The sequence below is a fragment of the Rhipicephalus sanguineus genome, chromosome 2 (genome assembly GCF_013339695.2).
Source record: "Rhipicephalus sanguineus isolate Rsan-2018 chromosome 2, BIME_Rsan_1.4, whole genome shotgun sequence".
NCBI classification, from domain to species: Eukaryota; Metazoa; Arthropoda; class Arachnida; order Ixodida; family Ixodidae; genus Rhipicephalus; species Rhipicephalus sanguineus.
The window spans coordinates 98,156,108-98,179,624 of NC_051177.1; the positions used below are offsets into that span (position 1 = coordinate 98,156,108).

General features: G+C 46.5%; 1 protein-coding gene across 6 annotated transcripts in view; it reads left to right on the forward strand.

The window, feature by feature from the left end:
• The window catches only part of LOC119383448 (uncharacterized), a 94,476-nt gene that overhangs the window by 52,676 nt on the left and 18,283 nt on the right, over positions 1–23,517 (forward strand). For 5 of the 6 annotated variants that reach the window (XR_005181661.2, XR_007415123.1, XR_007415124.1 and 2 more), the window contains one exon: positions 13,673–13,796. The exons of the other annotated variant lie outside the window; for it this stretch is intronic. Coding sequence is in view for 1 of the 5 variants with exons in the window: in XM_049412512.1 (XP_049268469.1) it covers positions 13,673–13,796 (124 nt within the window). In the remaining 4 variants the exon portion in view is untranslated. The remainder of the gene's footprint in view (positions 1–13,672; positions 13,797–23,517) is intronic. 6 annotated transcript variants of the gene reach the window in all.

Here is a 23,517-nt window from a genome sequence, read left to right on the forward strand (position 1 = left end):
TTGGTCGTTCGAGGGAGGACTACCTCGTTGGGAGTCTGGCCCATCGGTACGACCCCGGCCACGTCGCGACACTCCCACCAAAGCTCAGCCTCCGCTAGACGACTGGTCTAGGAGAGCTGACGCCGGGTGCCTGAACCTGCCCGTGCCCCGCTGGTCTTGGAGAGCTGACGCCGGGTTCCTGAACCTGCCTTTGCCCACTGTTCCAGGAGGGCTGGCGTGGGCTTCCCAGGCGTACTGTTCGTGCTCAAGGGCACAACTCCCTGCCGCCGGAACCCGTGTGTCGTCGGCTCCAGTTCGTCGCAGAACCACTGGAATTCGACGCGGCGACTCTGCGTCTTCCGACTTCGTCACGGCAGGTGACGGCGCCGCAACCACGTCGTCTTCGCCACTGAAAGGTGCCGACGGGGAAGCAACGACGGCCCAGGCGACTACCCCGACGACCTGAACTGTAGGCCGGACGTTCTATTTATTCATTTAGTTTAGTCCGCGTGCTTTTTGTTAGGAATGTCTTAATGTATGTTTTTTGTCCATGCGTGAAGGGTGCAATATAAGTGGGACGTGTGTTTGTACACTGGCGTGCTGTCTGGTTCTTTCTGGAGCGGTCCTGCCCCAATAACATCACAAACTCCTCCAAATGCCACTTTGCTCGTCGTCAAATCACCGTGCTTGGCCACCTCGTTGATGCGACAGGCGTGCGCCCAGATCCAGAAAAAATTCGCGCCGTTATCAACTTTCCTGTTCCGAAGTCCCCAAAGGATGTTCGCAGCTTTGTGGGGCAGTGCTCCTATTTCCGGCGCTTTGTTAAGGACTTCGCGACCATTGCACGCCCCCTCACAGACCTCTTGAAGAAAGACGCCCCGTTTTACTGGGGCCCTAATCAAGCCTAATTTTTTTCTCAACTTACGACCCTGCTTACCACACCGCCAGTCTTGGCCCAATTTGACCCATCAGCTTCAACCGAGGTCCGCACTGACGCCAGTGGGCATGGCATAGGAGCAATGTTATTGCAACTCCAACGTGGACACGACCGTGTTATTGCCTATGCAAGCCGACTGCTATCTTCTGCCGAGCGCAACTATTCAATCACGAAGCGCGAGTGCCTCGCTCTTGTGTGGGCAGTCGCCAAGTTTCGTCCATACTTATACGGGCGCCCATTCCTGCTTGCGCAGAAAATGAGACTCATGCTGACTACAACGGGTAGGTACACGCTGCAGATACTGGGCATGAGGGATGCTTGCCGAGAAATTAACAATACAGAGAGTGTACCGAAGGACATTCGCCAGACCATTGAGGCCAGCCCAATACCTAGAAACATGCATCCGAAAATACATAAGGCCAGAAGAAAGGCAAGATCAGAAGCACACGAAAGAAATTTCACAGGGAGAACAGATGTACTGTACGTTGACGCAACCACATACAGAGAACACCCCGGGGCGGTAGTGAGCGTTGTTGATCACCAGCTTAGGGAAGTCAACAGCGCTTCGATCAAAAGCAACAACATCCTCGAGGCTGAGGAAGTAGCGATCGCTCTCGCCATCACGCAACAGGGCAAAGAATCCACTGCTGAAATAATTACGGACTCGCAAGAAGCGTGCAGACGATACAGCAGCGGACGCGTATCCACTGCAGCCATCCGCATACTCAAGGCGAGAAAAATTACCTTCTCGTACTGCTCCATTACGTGGACACCAGGCCATGAAACTGTGACTGGGAACCAGCGTGCTGACGCCAACGCCTGAGCATACGCCAACCGGGGGGCGCACAACGACGGGGAACCAGACACAGTCACTAGACGCTATGGGGCAATTCTAGAACATCAAAGAGCACTGAGGAGGATTTACTCTCCTCCCCACAAAGACCTCAGTAGAGAGCAGTCGGTTGCCTGGATACAGCTGCGGACTAATACATACCCAAATTTCAGTCTACTTAACAAAATCTATCCGACTACATACGACAACAAATGCCCGCTATGCGGGGAACATGCAACACTTTATCATGTTACATGGGCCTGCCAACACTCAAAGGATGTGCCAATAAACAACACACCAACACCGGAGCAGTGGGAGGCTGCGCTGTCCTGCTCGAAGCCTGAAGAACAGCTCAAGCTGATCGACAGAGCTTGCAAGATGGCAAAGGCCACAGGGGCCCTGGACTGAGGGCTCCACCTTCACCGGGAGAATTTCTTTGCACCAATAAAGTTTTAGGGGCGAAGCTCCTTAAGGCGGCACCCGTTCGTCCCTCGTAGTCGTCGTGGTCGTAGTAGTGAGTAACAAGTCTTACGCTTTGACCTCCAAGGTGGTGCCGGTGGGAGATTTCTCCTGTGCGTTGTTGAACAATAAAAAATTCGCAGCGTGCGCGTTAACTAAAAGCCGAATTCTTCTGTCTCTCATTCCCCATTAGCAGCCATTGGCATGTTCCAGTAGGAAACGTTAGTAGAAGTAGAAGTGTAAGTGTTAGCTAAAAGCCGACTTCTTCTGTCTCTCATTGCCATTAGCAGCCATTGTTTACCTCCAAGGTAGTGCCTGGTGAGATTTCTCCTGTGCGTGATTAAACAATAAAAATTTTGTTCAAAACGCCGTTGATTGATGAAATAAACCAACGAAAGACGCCAGATGTTTTGTAAAAGCAGAACGAAAGAACGCCAGATGTTTTTCTTAAAGTGTAGTAGTAGTAGTTGCATGTAGCCACCTCGCCCGATCGTCAACGGGCGAGGTGGACCGGCAACGGCGCGAGGACCCTGCCGTACGAGAGTTAAATCACACTAAAAGACATACTTTGCGGGCGATACACTCTAGTGAGCTTTCAACTTTTCGTCTTAATGTACATGATAAAGAAATTATTTCTACGAAAAACGCAAGGCACACCTTGAGCAATATGTTTGGTTTTGGGACGCTAAATGGAACCATGAGGCGATGCGAAGCCGGAGCACTTGCACGATCGCGTTCCGTTGGCTTTCGTTGGGCATGCTACCGACCTCGCGTCGTGGAACGCGCGTCCCCTCTAGCCTTGCCTTTAATTCGCACAGGGCGAGCGGGGAATGCGGTCGCTCTTGGCGCTCTTTCGCTCGGGAGCGGACTTCTTCCTTGCATTTCACCGATCACAAGTGATAATGAAGGGACCACGTAAACCAACAGTACAATAAAAGTTTGATGTTTAATATATACACGATGTTTCACACTCTTTATATTATGTACTGGGCGCATTTCAAGGAAGAGTTTCACGGTTTACAGATGATTCCCTCCGTAGCTTCGCCCCACTCATCATCATTCACCCCGTGGATATGCTGTGATTTTTTTCATTCATTCATTCCGTTTCGTCACCGACCATCACGCGCTCTGCTGTCTAGCCTCACTCAAGGATCCCACAGGACGACTCGCTCGCTGGGCTCTACGTCTGCAAGAATACACGTTCTTAACGTATAACTCAGGCGATTGCATCAGGATGCGGATTGTTTATTCCGCTACCCTGTGGACGAAGCAACCGATACTGATATCATCGCAGACGTTTTCTCTGTGTCGCAGCTGCTCAAAATTGGCGAAGAGCAACGCCAGGATTCTTCTTTACGAGCCATCATTGACCAACTTGAGTCAGCACCTCGGGACGCGCCTCTACGAATGTATCTCGTCAAAGACGGGATCCTATACCACCGCAACCTCGATCCACTCGGCTCCGACTTACTCCTCGTCATACCAGCCCACCTGCGTTCGACTGTCCTTCGCCAACTTCATGACGCTCCCTTGGCGGGCTACTTGGGCGTTTTCCGCACATACGACCGTGTACGTCGTCGTTTTTTTTTTTTGGCCTGGACTTGCCCGTTCTGTTCGACGCTATGTCGCCGCTTGTGAGCCCTGCCAGCGCCGCAAAAGGCCGTCTGCCCTTCCAGCTGGATGCCTTCAGCCGATCGACGTTCCCGCTGAACCTTTTCTAGGGGCGAAGCTCCTTATGCCATGAGTCTGTCCATCCTACGTTTGTAGGTTTGTTTGTAGTAGCCACCTTTAGTTCGTGAGAAGTGCGCGTTCTGGTATGCAGTAGAAGAAGAAGACGACGTTGACGAGTGAGACTCTCGTGCGTGTTCGCCTGTGTGGCATTCTTTCTTTACTGCGCGCGTTCTGGTATGCAGTAGAAGAAGAAGACGACGTTGACGATTGACACTCGCGTGCGTGTTCGCCTGTGTGACGTTCTTTCTTCTTTACTACGTCTCGTGTTTTCAACGACACCCGAAGACAACATTTCAGAAGTAACGCGCCATGAGGCTCCCTCTTGGCACGCTTTCTCTTTAGCTCGGAGTCGCCAGATGGAAGACAAGGCTGTGGAACGGAGGGCACGGAACGTGGCGGTAGCGCGCTCGCAGACAGAATCCTGAGGTGAGAGGCTGCGAGGCCGAAGCTGCACGTCGACGCCGCGAAGCACACTCGGCCGTTCGAGCCCGCGAAGCCGAAGCTGCTCGACAAGCTGCATGGCTGCGACTAGAAGACCCCGCTGTTTGAGCCCGCGAGGCTGAAGCTGCTGGACAAGCTGCACGGCTGCGGCGAGAAGACCATCCGAGGGAAATGTATAGACCTGGTATTTTCTAATTTCCAGTTGCAACCCGTACAAGAACCGCTGTCCCTTCACTTCACGGACCATAACGCCGTGATAATGAAGGGACAAAGCAAGCCAAGCATCAGGTAATTAAGAAAAATAAAAGTTTCATGTTTGTAATATACACACAGTGTTTCTCACTCTTCATATTATGATTGATGGGGCGTTACACAGAACATTCACGGTTTACCGATGATTCTCTCCGGAGCTTCGCCCCACTCATCATCATTCACCACGTGGATATGCTGTGATTTTTTCGAGTTGGTCTCGACCTGCTTGGCCCTATCCCACTCTCCAGCTCCAGAAATAAATGGATTGCTGTCGCCACAGACTAGGCGACGCGGTACGCTTTCACACGTGCGCTTCCGACGAGTTGCGCTACCGACGTTGCGGACTTTCTGTTGTACGACATAATTTTTGCGCACGGAGCCCCTCGCCAACTTCTCACTAACCGTGGCCGCACCTTTCTCTCAGCTGTCGTTGACGAGATCCTGCGATCTTGCAATACCAAACACAAGTTTACGACTTCGTACCATCCACATACGAACGGCCTCACGGAGCGCCTCAACAGGACCATAACCGACATGCTCGCGAAATACGTTGCGGCTGATCACCAGGACTGGTACATTGATTTGCCATATGTGACGTCCGCCTACAATTCCTCGCGTCACGACACTGCCGGCTATTCGCCATTCTATCTCCTATACGGGCGAGAACCCGCACTACTTTTGGACACCTTGCTGCCCTCCGCCACCGAATATGCCGCCGAAGCCATCGCCCGCGCCGACCACGCGCGCCAACTCGCCCGTAATCGCCTCGAGGCCTCGCAGGAGCACCAAAGACACCCTGCGGTGTTTTAACTATTTAATAAATAGTTACTAAGCTACCCGTACCAATATGTAGTAGGCTAAAGAGTTATGAACAGCGAGGCTGTTTAAGCTCGCCGTAATTTGTGCGGCCTATCAGAAAACTATCATCATGAAAAGGTATGTGTCACAGAAACTGGGCAAATCCCACTATTCACCACTGGTTCACTAAGCGAGAGAGAGAAAGAGAGCTATAGAAAGAAAGAGAGAGATAAAAATAGAGATAAATAATGTGATTAGAGATACGAAAACATAAAAACACAGTAAAGATATAAAAAGACGCAGAAAGAGAAAGAAAGAGATATAAAAAAATAGAAAGATGAAGAGTGTAATAAGAGAAAAAAAAAACATGGCTGATCCCTCCGTCATAGGAATCGGTATAACACGAAAGTGAAACGTGTCTACACAGAAGTAGTGCTTATTGTGTAGTGATATATGAGAGCTTGTACAACGTCTATTCGTGTTTGGCAGCTATAGCACCGTTTGACGTGGATACACCCATGTTTACAGCATCTCTCTATCGCGACGACAAACGCCCATGATCATGATTAAACTGTTGTTGTAGCTGACGGTGTGAACATATATTTGGACACAGCGAATCGTGAATCCCGCGTAAGGATGATTTCAACAAGCTCATAATCAACACTGGTACCCGGTATGCACTTCTTCAAAGCGTCGTCAATTAAGGAGAGAAACGGCACGGTGTGCGCTTTCTAGCAATGGGTAGCCGACGCCTGTGCTCATGCTTACATAACACGCACTGCGCTTCAGCAACACGGGAGGCAGAGGTTCCTAGCCTGAGCCGCAAACGCGTGCGTCCCGCTGGCCTCTGTCTCGCAGGCCCTGCTTTCGCTCCACCAAGGCACGACATTCGCCCGTCGAAATCGCGTCCTTGCCGCAGTTTTGTTAGTCGGTGCTCTCGCAATTGAAGCAGTCGGCGGCGGAGAAATCCCGTTGGTGCACGTGAAAGATGCACTTATAGTGTACTAGTACACTATAGATGCACTACTCCGATGAGCCGACGCACGCTAACACGAAGCCAAAGGCAAAGAACGTAACTGCGTCAAGGGTGCCTCGGCGACGCCAGCGCGGTCACTCTACCTCTCCGGTATCGAGACGTTTTAACCATGACCTCAGATATCGCGTGCAATCTCGGAGTAAGCGCTAGTAAGTGTCGATCGTGAAGTATTACTTCGTTTCACCTCTCACAGACGGCGGCACCGCCCCGCTCCGCCCGCCGCGAAAGAGAATGTATGAAAGATATAAGGCGCGTTCGCGCCGTGCCTAGCATCTTCCGAGATGGCTTAGTGGGTAGCGCGTCGGGCGCTTGTCGTCGCGGCCGCAGCGTCGTGGGTTCGATTCCCAGCTGGGTATCTTTTTCTTGGTTTTTTTCTTTATCACCCGTTGGTGTCCATTTTATCAACGTCATATCCGTGACGGATGTACTTGGTGGACCCCGGCATAAAACACTTTCGTGTTAAAAGAAACAGAGAGAAAAAAGGCACAGTTTCGCCGCAAGGTCGAAGCAATGAATGCGATAGCAAGAAACTAATGCTATACGAAGTGAGGCTCGCCAATGGATACTCTCAGTTTGAACAGCGCTCATGTTGCAAAGGCGGCCAAAGCAGCGAAGGAAACTAGGGTGCTTCATGTGTCGAGCTGTGACACTTGATAGTTCGCGCTCATGTTCTGTTTGTTCGTTTAGCGGCGTCCCTTGATCTCGAGTGACTTTCGTACGCTCCGTAACATGAGCGCGGACATCACGGTGAAAGCTCGAAACATCCCTCTTCCCCTCACCACGAGAAAACCGCGCGAGCAGACAGCGGAAGGGCAAGGTACTCCCTGTGCAAATATAAGAAGCGAGCGAGCTCGCCGACGACTTTTAAATGCGCCCGTCGCGCTCCTATCACCATCTCGCTGGTAATGAAGAAACGCTTATAAGCGCCTGCCGTCTCTGAGTGCGTCCAGCGGTAAAGGGTGAGTATATAACGCTCGCCGTTAGCTACGTAGAGGATCTGCGTTTCGTGGCATAGTGGTTATTGCCACTCGCTGCGGAGCAAGGGGTCCCTTGTTCGATTCCGCGCTTCGGAAGCATTTTTCTGAATTATTTTTCTTTGGGGCTTTTATATATATATATATATATATATATATATATATATATATATATATATAGAAGCCCCAAAGAAATATATATATATATATATATATATATATATATATATATATATATATATATAGAAGCCCCAAAAAAATATATATATATATATATATATATATATATATATATAAAACAATAAAATGCTAACAAAGGACCCGGAAGTAAAAGTTGAAAAAAATCAAGCACGTAGGAAAAATTGTTCAGTAAAGGACTGACGTTTCGGCCGCGGGACCGGCCTTCGTCGGAGTGATGCGAACATGCGACGGTACCGCAATATAAAATGCGCAGTAACGTATCATAGCGCTGTTATTGGCTGACAAGCGGTTGTTAAAAGCACGTGGGGAAACGGTGCGCGTGATAGGACAAGAAAAAACGAGAATACACGCGTGCGTACTTGCGCAAGACAAAACGAATAAAAGAGTAAAAATGATTAACAATGAGTAAAACATGATGAAGCCACATAACGCGTGAGTCACCGGCACAAACATCAATAGCACGTCATAGGTACAACTGCGAGCAAGTTATCGATAAACATAAACGCGGGTGTAACATCTTGTCATGATCCGACAAAGCTCAAACAGGGAACTAATCTATCTGCGTGAAAGCATAGCGGCAATAATAGCGGGGGTAGTCAAGAATGTTTAGGAAACTAAATGGGTAAAAATGAAAGTTTGCCAGCGCTTTCATTCATACCACAAGTGACGGCTTTAAACTTATAGATTAAATACGATTCTCGAAGCTCTCTTTCGTGGTGGGAACGGAAACCAGATTGAAGGATTGTAGCTGTAATATTATCAAATGAGTGGCCCGGAATGTGCACGTGTTTTGATAGCGGAAGGTTAGGAATGGTGGCAGCATGACACTTGTGGTTGTTGAACCGATATCTGAAGGGCGTTTCGGTTTGTCCAATGTACTGTAATTTGCAGACGGAACATTCGAGCAAATAGATGCAATTGTAAGTGTCACACGTAAAATTTCCTTTAATTTTATAGAAGAAATCAGAAGCAGTGCTTTTAGCAATGTGTGACGTCGTGTGGACCTAAATGTGTGTGGACCTAATTACGCTAGCCTTTTCATGTCTGTTCTGGAAAATGACTTTTTAAGAAATCGCGCGTTAAAGCCTCTTTATTATAAGCGATTTATAGATGACATCTTTTTGATCTGGCCCCATGGTGAAAATGAACTTTTATCTTTTATAGCTGATTTCAACACTGTTCACCAATCTATTCCGTTTTCGCATGATTACTCTCGTTCTACCGTTAACTTTCTGGACGTCACAGTTTGCATCTCTGACAACAAACTAACCACTAGGCTTTACAGGAAATCTACAGACAGGCACCGTTATCTTCACTTTAAAAGTTCGCATGTAAAACATTGGAAAACCAGTATACCGTACAGTCAGGCGCTCCGCTTTAAGAGAATTTGCTCTGAGCAGTCAGACTTTTATGCAAACTGCGTACAACTCCGTGAATCTTTGATTCAGCAGCAATACCCACCCCGCATTGTTGAGGATGCCGTCAGAAGAGCCGATGCGCTGAATCGCAAGGATTTGTTCAGCGCTAAAAAGCAACCATCCGTTCAGGCACAAAGTAATTTAGTTCTAACACACTCAGCATCGGTGCCAAACGTTTCCTCAATACTCAAAAACATTTCAACATACTAGCGCAGAGTGCCCATCTTAAAGTAATCTTTCCATTGCCACCTCGGGTAGTCTTCAGACGGTCTCGCAATCTGCATGACATCCTAACTTCATCTAAAACAAGGGTTCCCGATAATGTCGGTTGCCAACCTTGCAAAAAACCACAATGCAAGGTTTGCGCGCATATGACGACGTCACACATTGCTAAAAGCACTGCTTCTGATTTCTTCTATAAAATTAAAGGAAATTTTACGTGTGACACTTACAATTGCATCTATTTGCTCGAATATTCCGTCTGCAAATTACAGTACATTGGACAAACCGAAACGCCCTTCAGATATCGGTTCAACAACCACAAGTGTCATGCTGCCACCATTCCTAACCTTCCGCTATCAAAACACGTGCACATTCCGGGCCACTCATTTGATAATATTACAGCTACAATCCTTCAATCTGGTTTCCGTTCCCACCACGAAAGAGAGCTTCGAGAATCGTATTTAATCTATAAGTTTAAAGCCGTCACTTGTGGTATGAATGAAAGCGCTGGCAAACTTTCATTTTTACCCATTTAGTTTCCTAAACATTCTTGACTACCCCCGCTATTATTGCCGCTATGCTTTCACGCAGATAGATTAGTTCCCTGTTTGAGCTTTGTCGGATGATGACAAGATGTTACACCCGCGTTTATGTTCATCGATAACTTGCTCGCAGTTGTACCTATGACGTGCTATTGATGTTTGTGCCGGTGACTCACGCGTTATGTGGCTTCATCATGTTTTACTCATTGTTAATCATTTTTTACTCTTTTATTCGTTTTGTCTTGCGCAAGTACGCACGCGTGTATTCTCGTTTTTTCTTGTCCTATCACGCGCACCGTTTCCCCACGTGCTTTTAACAACCGCTTGTCAGCCAATAACAGCGCTATGATACGTTACTGCGCATTTTATATTGCGGTACCGTCGCATGTTCGCATCACTCCGACGAAGGCCGGTCCCGCGGCCGAAACGTCAGTCCTTTACTGAACAATTTTTCCTACGTGCTTGATTTTTTTCAACTATATATATACACGGTGCATGACGGCGGTGACGGCGACGGCAAAATTCAGCCGAGACTGTCCATATAATTGCTATCGCAATACAAGCAGAGATCAAGAAAGGGTCGTTCGATTAGAGGTGCGAACGCTCGGTTCTGGAGTTTGAACATCCGTGTCGTGACTAATCTAGCTAAAGCCTAGCAACAACCTAGAAGCAACCAGATATGACTTCAGAATCGATCAGTTTCGCTGTTTCAAGCCTTGCGCGACTTCGTCCAAGCTTCGTCATTTCTTTTTGTTTGTTTTTTTTGCTCGCCGTCTATCGAGCACTTACTTCAGGTTTCTCGAATATTCAGAAAAGGTGTCTTAAAGTACAGTGAAACCTCGGTGATACGAATCTCACGGGACCACCAAAAATATTCGTATCATCCGAAATTCGTATCAGCAGAGAGAATTGAAAATTAGCATGCGACAAAAGAAAGCTGGCGTACATTTTCATTTACTGTTTTTCAGGGCCGCAGCAACGTCCGCAAGAACCCTGAATGATTGTCAGTTAAGTTTTTAGATGTCGGCAATGATACCAGCACTCATAAATATATGGCCCGTACGCGCGTATTTATTTAATGAACCAGGTGTGTTGTGACCCGCGACAGCAGTAGCCCCTTTAAAATTTTAGTGTTTTTTTTTTTTGCATGACATCGGAGTACTGCAGCAAAAGTAACGAAAGAAGCGCTTTGACGCAATGGATCACGGCCACAAAATTACAGAACCACGGTCTTGTGTTATGATTTTGTTATCGCGGAAGTGGTGGCGATGTTTTGGGGATATTTACGGCCATGCCCGCACAAGTGCGACCTCAACGGTCGCGCATGTTGACATTGTGAGGCGTGACTCCTTCGCAAAGACCGTCCTGGTCTTCTTTCGGTCCTCGTCCACCTTTCATAGGATGTCTGATGCACGAGGCATGCACGTGTAAACACAGTACAACGACAGGAGCCCGCGTCGACGCGTTAGAAAAAGAAGCATGGCGCTAATATCCTCTGTAATCTAAACGCGAAGGCACACGGAGGCACTTAAGAGTTTCAAGGATTCGCGCACACAATCTCGGAGGCCGTGACGCGTCTCTGAAGGTTTATTCTGACCGTAAGAAAAGGGTTTTTCTGACACCGTGATTCTGACAATTGGGCGGTGCGGCGCGCAAGCCCACGCTTGCGTTCCCGCGCTCGCACATGCTTGGCGCACCTTCCGGGACAGCACGGACAGCACCTCTTCGTACCTTTTCGGTAGCATACGTTCGTATCAAACGTCACTGGGTGAAAATTCGTTCGCAACAACCGTACTCCATTGCATTGCGGATAATGGGCTTTGGCTGGGACCAACGAAAAATTCGTATCATCTCGAAATTCGTATGAGCTGTGGTCGTATTACCGAGGTCTCACTGTATAGAACTTGCACCAAATCTATGCCTCTGGTTCAAGTTAAGAGTCATAGTGGAAACGTATCATATATATGGAGCATGAGTTTACTTAAGATGAGGGCCAATTGAGTGTCATGATAATAAAGAATAATCGAAGGAGTTCATTGAACGTGCAGACGGTTTTCTTGCGGAAAGCTGGGATGGCAGCGGCACCTGGCGGAGCAGATCTCAACCATGCGCCTTTTTATACGTGGCCTCTGAGATCAGCTTCGGCAGCGCTACGTGACACGAAGTTAACCTAAGGAATACGCCCGGGCACACGAACGCCCACGTGTGAGTGCCACTCGTCGACACAAGTCGAGGATTACGGTCGCCTCCTTTTTTTATTTTTTTGCTTCATATTTTAGATATCTATTTTTAAAGACGACAGTCTTTCTTGGGGAACTTAAACGCAGAAATTTTGGTCTGTCTGTCTGTCTCGCTGGCTGTCTGGCTGTCTCTCACCCGATTCAGCCACCCGGCCAAAGTTTAAGCACTTGCTGAACGCCCAGCCATCTTGGAACTGGTAGCTGCGTTCATACTTGTGAACACTGTCGATAAAAAAGCAAATATTACGCATATCTGAGGCGCAACATCAATACCTAAGTATTAGGTGGTGTGTTCCTTTACTCCAAAATACATAGATACGTAATTCTAAAGACCCTAGTGTTTCTGGGGCTGCACCGAAAATGCTAGTGTTTCTTAGGCTGCGCTGACACAGCGCCGAAACGGCCGGCAGGAAAAAAAAACGGCTGGCAGAAGATTTCTATCGTCTTTCCACGACTTTTGCATCGAAGCACGCACAGACGCGACCAATTTTTTGTTCGTGTTATCTTTTCTGTTTCTTTTTTTTTCTTTTTTGTAGCGTCATCTTTCTAGTATCAAATTTTAGTACAGCACTTATTGCACAACGTCTTGAAATGCACCTGGTTGAAGTGAAGAAAGACCTGTGGAATGGTGAAAGAGTAGAGATGAACAAGTTGTTTATTACAGAGCACAAAACCGCGCGACGTTTCTGGAGGTGTCTCACAAGTGCGCGATGTTAAATCGACACGCAGAATACGAAAGTCATCCGTGGTCCGCTCTTCATTGCGTAACGGAGGCTTCGAAAAGCGGAAGAACTTACGCCGGAGGAAACGAAAGGAAAAAGCTACAACATGGGGAATAGGGTTGGGGATACTAGGAATCGCTCTTTCTTTGCGTAACATGGAACGGTGTTTTCAGATGACATTTCGCAGTATGCGTTGCGTGAGCTCTGGGTGTTGCGGTGACAACCCTCTTGATAGGAGCGTTCATTCAAACGAAAATAAGTGTCCCGGCGATCCCCTGAAGATCGGAAGCTCATGCCCTGTTGTGCTGTGTCGAAACAGTGCATGGCAAAAAAAAAAACAAAAAAAAAAAACAAGCAGACTGCCAGAAGGGTACTTCTAACAGCGCAAGGACCTTTTTCACTCAAGATACAGCGGAAGCGAAGAGAAGAACGTATACTAATACGAAACTGGGAAGAAGTAGCGTCATCATCATAATCAAAATTAGTCTAAGCTCACCGCGAGCACAGTGCCAACATTGTCCTACGTCAGTTGACTTCGCATCATGCATCTGACTTTCTCAATCTCGTAAGTAAAACTAACGCTTTGCCCCCCCTGAGAGCGTTTGAGTACGTTTCGCTACTTGTCACGCACTAACTTATCGTAGGTCATAGGCAAGGCTGTATCAAGTAAGCGTTGTTGTAGTGAATATTGCAAGGTTAGTGTATAATGATTTACTGCTGTGAGGACTCCGAAAAAACTCCTAGACAAGCAGAAACAACAACAACAACAATAATAATAATAATAATAATAATAATAATAATAATAATAATAATAATAATAATAATAATAATAATAATAATAATAATAATAATAATAATAATAATAATAATATCTTCCCTTTACTGCAGGACGAATTTCTTCTCCAGCGAGCTTCGTCTATTCCGAGCGAGTATCATATGCCAGCGAAATTCTTCATCGCACGACATCACCCATGCCTATGCCATCCACGAATGGCTCAATCATCATCATTTGGTATGAATTATATTGAACTAGTTGATAAGCTGCTATCTACTCTGTACATTACTAGAGCTGGCTAACTTGCTTCGTTCATATTAGTGCCAATTCGGGACGTGGAGCACAGGTGTAGTGCATCGTCGGCTCCTGTGCTCCAATACTCGTGTACTATCTCTTGTATTTCTAGAAACGCAGAGCGATTTAATCGAATACAGGACACGCGGATAGGCACAGAGGAGCGCCCACTTAAGACTGAGTTTACTTGCAACCCAACAAACCTTCTTACAGCCAAGCGGTATACCTCTCGTTGGCTGGAAAATTTCGTGGCGCAAATCCAAAACTCCTACAGCACGTATAAGCCGCAGAAATTGGGCAAATCCCACTACTCAACACACTGGTACACTAAAGATTAACAAGGGAACACACGGGCGGCGAACACCAACCAGGGGCCGCACGCTGTAGCTTCCCTTGTTAACCTTTTGTAGCAAGCGCTGAAAAGCCGGGATTACCCCAGTGAGAAACACCGGGGCCGCGCATCACCCAAAACATCGATAAGAATGACAAGATAACAGGAAATATACCGATCGGTCGTCGGAGGCTGCGTTTACACGGAGAACAATTGAGAGGGGACGGATGTTAACCGAGGACGTCTCCATCTTCGTATATAGTCCTTCCCTTTCACATGGCGGCAGCACCTCGAGTCCCTCCGGCGCGTGGCAGCTGTTTCGTCACTGACGCAGAGCACCGCACACTTCCGCTAATTTGATCCGGTGCTGTGTCGAGGTTCGCTATAGTAGATCAAGGACTTCCAGACAATCTCCCCGGGCAGCCGTGTTCTAAGAAGACGAGCGCGTTCTTCGTCCGCGTCCCTGATTGGGCCTCCTTCCACTCGCATGAGGCAGCGATGGGACTGGGGACTGCGCGAAACCGAGCATTTATGACCTGTATCAAAGCGGAGGTCAGAGATTGCTAGCGGATGCAGGTAGACCATACGATGCATCTACGAATGTCAAAGTAAAGGATTTGTTTTGTCCCTGTTAGTATGTCGCTAATGATAGTAACGTGAATTCATACGAAAGTCGTAGATGAGTTCTCCTCATGTCTGAACGCGTAACAGACACGCATACAAAAGCTAATCACAAGATCAAAAGAGAGCTTCAGCGTGTTAACAAGCGTTCCAGAAAAAAAAATAGGTGAAAAAGCAGGAAATGCTGGCAACTTTAGATATATCGCAATAATGTGCGTGTTTATTTGTCTCTGGAGCAGCCGCTGCCGCCGTTGCCTGACAAATCACGATTTTAACGCGATAGCGTTAAAGAGCTCGTATCGCAGAAATTCCGCCGTCGGCGTCGGCGCCGTTGGTTGTGAGCGAAAAATCATCATCTTGTCCGTGACCGAAAAATCGAAAAAGCTGGAAATAAAATAAATAATTAAAATGTTGAGTCCGAGTGAGAATCGAACCCAGGCCGTCTGCGTGGCAAGCAGGTGTTCTACCACAAAGCCACGCCTCTGGTTTTTTTTTCTTTTTTTTTTCTTTCATGGTATTTATTACAAATGTGTGTAATTAGCCCCCATACATAGCGAACGAAATACTCAAGGCGGCCTCTACCAGCGTACAAGCGTTACACAGAAGTCCTAAAAGGGTATTAAAGCTATACATTTCATGAAGAGTGGATACCAGTCCGGTTGAAACTCTAATTGTTCGTAAAAGTGTTTTAGCTGAAGAGCCATTTGAATGAAATGTAACCGCGATGATACCATGGGTTCCGCATGCCTGTCTAACGTGCGAGGTTTCCATAAACTGTGCATACCCATTAGTTATAGCATGTCAACAGGCACAGAATGGCTTTTCGGTGGCATGAGATAACGTATGCTATACGAATTTAAATCGAGTTGTTTTTTAAAAGCCCCTTGTAGAACGTCCCAGAAGAGTATGGCGTCTTTACAGCTGATGAAGCAATGTTCTATAGTTTCCGGAACTTCACAGAGGCGACAGTTAACTGAAGATACAAAGATGCCTTTGCTGCTTAACCAGGTCTTCACAGGCAGCGTCTGTGTATGCACTTTGTAGAAGAATGTCTTGGATGTTGGTGAAATAGGCATTTTCTTCACACGCACAAGCACGTCGTGTCCAGGCAATCCAACATATAGTGAGCGGTACAAAGGTGCAGGAAACAACATATCTAATATGGCATTATATAGATCTTTTCGTGAACTAGAGAATAAATAGTCGTTAGAGAATCTTACTGTCAAAAACCGCACTGATTCATACACTTCACGCATGAATCCTTGCAAATAGGGAGGCGAGGCACAATTAGCAGATACCACTAAACTTGGTAAAACATCGACGAGATTCACTTGTAAAAATGTCTGAAGCAGCGGATGACCGCAGTCCCGAAAGTAGAAAAAACGGGATACCAATTGTCTAATAAAGAGATGCACCAACCCAAGACAACTTGCACAAACTGGTCTAAAAACATTGTCACGCCTCATCGGCTCGTAACTTGATGACCAAATAAAGGTAGCAAAGATTCGTTGAAACTTCTGAATGTAAACTTTGGAACAAAGTAGTATTTGCAGTACGTAGAATAATTTTGTTGCCAGGAATAGATTGCATGCTTTAGCTCTGCCAAAAATTGAGAGGTTATGGGGAATAAACGTCTGGGCGTAACGCTGTAGGCTGGGTACACGTTCTTTCCAATAATGTGCGCTTGACTTATATGCATCCAATGGAACGCCAAGGTATTTCGGTGGCACACAAGACCATGCAATGCCCTCGAAATTCGTTGGTTTATAAGCCCACGGGCCAAACCACAGTCCTAAACTTTTAGCAAAGTTCATTCGTGCACCAGAAATGGTTCCGAATTCCCGAATAGTGGACACCACTGTTTTTATACGGGAAATGTCTGTACAAAAGAACGCCAGGTCATCCGCATACGCTAATACTTTCACCTCATTTCCGTAACCACTGAAACCATGAACATTGCAAGATCGAATCACGCTTAAGCACAGTGGTTCCAAATAGAGGGCAAAAGGCAGTGGCGACAACGGACAGCCTTGCTTCACAGAAGAGTGAATCGACACAGGTTTTGACAAATGGCCATTAACAATCAAACGAGTTGAACAATCACTGTAGCATAGTTTTATACCTTTGAATATAGTGGAACCAATGTTAGCATGGTCTAGAAGAGAAAATAGAAAGGAATGACGAACTCGATCAAACGCCTTCGCTAAATCTACTTGTAATATTGCCAGTTGGTCATACGAGTGGGAAGAATGTTCCAATACTGTGCGGGCGATGTGTATGTTGGTTTGTATTGAACGACCTTTCAGGCCGCAAGTCTGGTGGGCGCCAATAAGAATTGACATTGCAAATTGTAGTCTGTTTGATAGTATTTTTGCAAAAATTTTATAGTCAACGTTAAACAGTGTAATAGGTCTGTAGCCGTCAACATGACGAAGCTTTTCTCTATCTGAGTATTTCGGAATTAGGACGGTGTGGCTTCTTGTAAAAGATTGAGGAGGGGTCCCTAGATTCAAACTCTGCGTGAAAATGTCCAGCAGTACCGGGCACAGTAAGCCTCTGCTTAGAGCTGCACTAAATGTAACTTTCATGCTTCCCAAAAATACGCGTCCTGTATACAGGTGTCATAGTACGAGATGTAATATCGCAGTAACATTGCGTGGTACAGGCGTACATTACCATCGGGCGTCACACCATGTCAATATCATAACGACTTGGTGGTTTAAAGACAGCCACCCATTACAAAAGGCACACACATTACTGCGCGTATCCCCTTAAGACCACGTAGTGGGTGCATCGCAACTTCGAAAAGTTTCTCGCGCATAATTGCTCCTGGTTTAATGCATGCTACCCATTACATAAGGCACACACCTTAGTGCGCGCATTCGGTTAAACACTCGTAGTGTTCGAAGTGCGCACTAGGGGCAGGATATCGCTATCGCGTTCAACTCTTCAAGGCGAAGCTTAAGCGTCCCCCAATTTTTTTTTTCAGGACATTCGATTTTGTAATAAGTTCTGGAAATTTTGAGTGGCGAGGCAATGTAATGTTCATGAAAAAATAATCCGCAATGGCGCTCGCGCATTTTTCTGGCTGGCTAATATTTAGAAAACGTTTCTTCCTTTTATGAAAAATGGAAATTCACAGGAACAAGTAAAGAAAGATTGTTAGAGGTGATAAGACTTGAACGTGGTGGTTAATGCATTCAGTATGCGGCCGCACTTCTCATACCAGCCGTATTAGCGCTTCGACAATGACTAAATTGGGTGTGGTGCTGAGGTCTTGGGAAAATGCCAGCACTCCTTCTCGGCCCTCCAAGCCCCACGAGTGCCTCAACAGGCCTGAATATAACGTACCACAGACAACGTGTACGGTTTCCAGTGCCAGATGTTCTATCTGACAGCTCTTTGTATCTCTCTCTCCTTCTCTCTTTCGCTCGCCTATTTCCCTCCCGATGCGTAAAACGAGCAGTTCAAGAAAGCCTAACCTCGTGACATCCTTATTTTTTTTTTTCGTTTGATCTTTATCATAAATGCAGCAATACATTCAGAGTTCCAGTTGAGAAGAGAGACGTTTTCTCTCCTTTGATGCGGCATTTTTTTTTAAAGCGTGTAGCACTCTAGGGGTCCGGCTCGTCGTCCATCCGTATACCTCATGTAGCGTGATGCACACAAAATCAGGAGGTCAATACAAGCCTAAAACAAGGCTTGCAATGCTCAAAACCGGGTTAAAATGAACGAACAAGGTCTAAAATAATATAATTAAGCGACATAACCGAGTAGTAAGCGCTATAATTAACTTAAAATCACTAAGAACGCTTCGAAAACATGCGGCTAACACCCGTGCGGCTCAGGAAAGGGCGCCACCGCCTCGTCGAGCACTCAATTGCTCCTCCCATTTCTCCGGTGTCGCCGGTGTTACGAACTCCCGCGAAAGATCATTCATAGACAACAGGCTAACAACAGCGCGACGGAAATCGCTGGGTGCACGTGCTACGCACTTCCTCGGGTTTCAAAGTTTTTGAGCTACATTTAGCGCAGGATTTAGAACTGCGTCAATCAATACACACGAACGTCATTAGTGCTGGATTTGAAGTACGATCAGCGCTGGATGTGAAGGATATTTTTTTTTAAGTCCACGTCTCTGTCTCCGGTTTTCCTGTATACAGTGTGTCCGTAAAGCCTTGGTGCACTTTTCACCCGTCACAGGAGAGCGACGAAACAAAAAGAAACGCGAAATCTGCATCAAATAATAGGAAAACTCTCCCAGTTTCCGTAGCATGATTTGCAAGGGCGTGCGCACAACGGTGATGGCGCAGCACCGTGAACTGCGCAGCAGCGGATCAGCCCACACCACTCGAGATGAGGGCGGTACGGTGGAAAGTCCAGTGTGTTCTGTGGCTCGATAAATTCGAATCCGTGACCAAAGTGCAACGTGAATATCGTCGCTCGTACAACGAATCACCACCACATAACGACAATAATCATTTAAAGGGACACTAAACAGAAAAACGATTTTTCGCGACTTAGTAAATTACAATTTCACGATGCCTAAGACAGCTCTTACCCCCAGACGACGCCCGATAAGCGAGAAAACGCACGAAAAGAAAATGCGGGTGGCGACACCACCTTGAAATTGCCGCACCAAAGGACGTGACGTCATGGATTTTGACGGTGTCTACTAGGTGATACGTATTTCCTAATCGGTAAAAATGAAGTACATTGTCCTCTGAGGGGCTATAGACTTCACATACCAAGTTTCAGGAAATTTCGTTGAGCCAATGTCGCCAAAATACGAAACATACAGTTTGAAATCTGTGACGTAACGCGCGGAGATTCCGGCACGAAATTTAAGAATGAAACTTTGCCCTCGATTTTTTCTGCTATTAATAGACATATGATGGGGAAATTAACGACATTAGAGGTCTCTGAGTGCAATTGATCAATGTAAGCCGATTCTTTGTTTCACTTTAGTGTCCTTTTAAAACAGAAAATCACAGACGTTATTCACTCTGTTACACCAAACTTCCATTAACCGTATGTGGGAAGTACCTCAATATCGTTCAGATTTGTGTAAGGCAATAAATTGAGGTGACATCAAACTGCACTGAACAGGTAAGAAACTTGGAGAGTTTTCCTTTTATTTGGTGAAGATTGCACATTTCTATCTTGTGACCGGCCATATTCCTGCGATCGGTCAAAAAGTGCACAATGACTTTACGGACTCATTATATTTCTAGTCACATGTGCGTTCATTACACCGGAAGATGACCCTAACGGAGCGCCTAGTTTTGCCTCGAAGAATAGGACATAGGCAGCGCATGACGACAAACCGACCGACGATTCTTTCCGGCTGGCTCGAAACACTTCTTAATAATAGTAATAACTCTCGGGTTTAACGTCCCAATACCTCGATATGATTATGAGGGATGCCGTAGTGGAGGGTTCCGGAAATTTTGACCTCCTGGGGTGCACCTAAATCTAAGTAGACGGGCCTCAGACATTTTCGCCTCCATCGAAAATGCGGCCGCCGCGGCCGGGATTCGATCCCGTGACCTTCGAGTTAGCAGTCGAGCACCATGAGCACCAGACCACCGTGGCGGGCTCGAAACACTTCTTGCGACAAACAATCTGCGCTAGCGAGAAGCCAAAAACCAAATACCGCTTGCATAGAAACAATTTTTCACCGTTTTCGTTCTTTCCGCTGGCGAGGTGGCACCAGGCAGGTTATCTGCAACGATATGCGTCTGCAGAGTACGCTGGCATGCTTTACTTAATGATGGTTCCCCGATATAGAAGCATACGGGGCGTCATTCTGTATTGAAATCACCGTGATCTCACTGGCGCTCGCGCATGCAAGCTCACATAGACGGACTTCGCGCTGCACACAGTGCTAAATATTTGATGAAGCACCTGCGGTGTTCTTAGTGAAACCAAGAATGAAGATAAAGAAGGTGTAGGGTACAACACTTGTATGTTTTATCTGTGGTATAGTAATTACGACAGGAATAGAAAGGAGTTAAAGCGAATGAAAAGTGGAAGTTGATTTCATACACTTTAAATCCTTTCCACCTATATCATATTTACAGTACTACAGTTAAAGCATACAAGTAATGTACCCTATACCTTCCTGAATTTCACTGTCTGTTGGTTCCGTTAGCTTGCGTCTGACAGAAAAAAAACACTGGCCCTCGATCGGACCCTCCTTTCGTTCATTCCGCAGCGTACTTTACATTTCCTGCAACTAATTCCTATCCTGTCGACACGTGCTCAATGTGTAAACATTCAGTAGCGTGGACCCGTGCGTTATTGTTCGTGCCACAAAGTACTACTTGCTGTCCACTACGAACCATCTCTTCTGGTTGAGCGCTGGCCGACGAAACGACATGATTTGCGCGCGCGCACGCCAAGCGTAGCTGTCGCCCCGGAAGCATGAGTGTTCGGAGCCGCGAATATTTCTCAACTTGCGCGGCGCCGGATACGGCGTGTCTCAATGGTGGACGCCGCTTCGCTCGCTACGAGTTGGTGTTAACGACTCCTTGCAAAACCGTCGCGCCACTGCTCCCGTTCGAGTCGCGACGCGACGGCGCTGTCGCTGGGCGACAGGCATGAGGCGGGGTGCAGATGCGGCGAGGCGTTGCGGTTTACCTTGGCCGGCATTACACGCCCCGGTAGCGCAGGCAACCGCCGTGCTCTCCGGTTGCAGCTGGGTTGTGTGTTTCAGTTTCAGGCCCAACGTGCGCAAGCTCGACAATGATTTGTTGCGCCTAAGCCGCGGCTGCGCTTAATTTGCTGCGTATTCTTTCGCTCATGTGATGTTCTACATAAAGCTGCTCTCTGTCTGATGGTAAAAAAGAAAGACAAATAATCATAATTTTCGGGGTTTTACGTCCCAAAACCACGTTATGAATAAGAGGAATAAAGGAACAATAAATATTACATCGTGGCCACAAAGTAGAATTTGACAAACAGGTTATATCTCGAATCACTAACAATTCAGACAACAGGTAAAAATAATCAATAGTATTCATTCTAAAAAGACAGGGCGTGCAAACGCGGACACAATAAAGAAGTCAATAATAATAATATCTGGGGTTTAACGTCCCAAAACCACGATATGATTATGAGAGACGCCGTAGTGGAGGGCTCCGGAAATTAGGACCACCTGGGGTTCTGTAACGTGCACCTAAATCTAAGTACACCGGCCTCAAACATTTTCTCCTCCATCGAAAATTCAAGAAAGAAGTCAGGACGCCACGAACGAATGAATACTTACCAACTAGCTCAGCTCTCTGTTATTCTAAGATCAATAGATTATCTGGCGCATTCAAACCACATGTTCTCCGAAACATTGCGTCATGCGTTCAACGCAACTTGATGGTGTAATATTGTAATATTTATTGATGCGCAGAGAAAATCTGACGATGAAATATTTATTGTCTATTCTTTATCGTGTATTTAGTTATATGTTTTTGTGCGAAGAAGATTGGCAGGCTCAAACTAAGTCGCCAACGTTTCATTTAAAGCACATCAATAAAATCATAAAGGCGACTGCTGGTGATTCCTCCTCCATTTCCGTTTGTCATAGCATATAGATTTCAAACGTCGACATTCAAGAAATATAATGGCAGTGTTCGTGCCACTTCAGTCTCGACGAGACAACGTTGAGAAAAATAAGATTTCATTGTTTTGCCTTTTCTGTTTAACCCGCCGCGGTGGACTAGTCAACATGGTGCTCGTGTGTTGACTTGAAGTTCGCGGAATCGGAATCACACCAGTGTAGTGCCAGTTGCATAGCACCGAAACATACCTGCGTACACATTGTCCCCTCAGTCTACCTCTTCTATTTTTTATTCTGAAACCATAGCTACCCTCTATAATCGTGCTACTACATCGGGGCTGAGAAGTCTTATCCTCTATGGCGAAACTGCTTTAGAAATTGTCATTCCCTTGAGTAGTGTTTGGGAGAAAAAAAAGAGAGGTTTAACAAGGTATTACGGCAGAGCTGTTATGGTCGAGGTTTTCCGTATGTCGTAGATTGAAAATTATCATCACGATGAACCGGCACGCGCTCTCTTCTTCATCGTCGTCCTCCTCTTCCTCGTCTGCTTCGGTGCCAGAGCACGTGCGCTGATTTTTCTGGAGTGGGATGCAATAGCTTTGATGAGCGAGATGACGAGTACAGAGAGAGAGAGAGAGAGAGGAAGGTAGAAATTCTTGACGAAAAAAATTTCTTTGTTAGGCGGAATTCGAGCCCGCGTACCCACGATCCTTAGGCGAGCGCCCTAATCACTCGGCTATCTAGGCACGCTAGAAGCGCATAGCGTAGCCTAGTATAGATAGTATAACAAGGGGGTGGGAAAGGAAAGTGAGGGTGAGGGAAAGGAAAGGGAGAACGAGTAAAGAGAGAGAGAGAGATAAATGAAGAAAGAGATATAAAAAAAGAGAAACTGAGAAATAGATAGAAATAAAGACAAGGAGGAGAAAAAGATAGAAGGCAAGAGAACGGCTACAGAGAGAGAGAGAGAAATAGAAAGAAAGGCGCAGAAATAAATAGACAGAGAGAAAGGGATAGAAAGGAACCGGCGTAAAACATATTTTTAAAAAGAGAGCAAGCCTAGCAATGTATAGTATAGTTTAGCAATTGTTAGGAAAGAAAGAGGTGAGAGGGCAAAAGCCAAGCAAAGCCAGGACCTGCTCGGTGCCCACCAGCTCTGC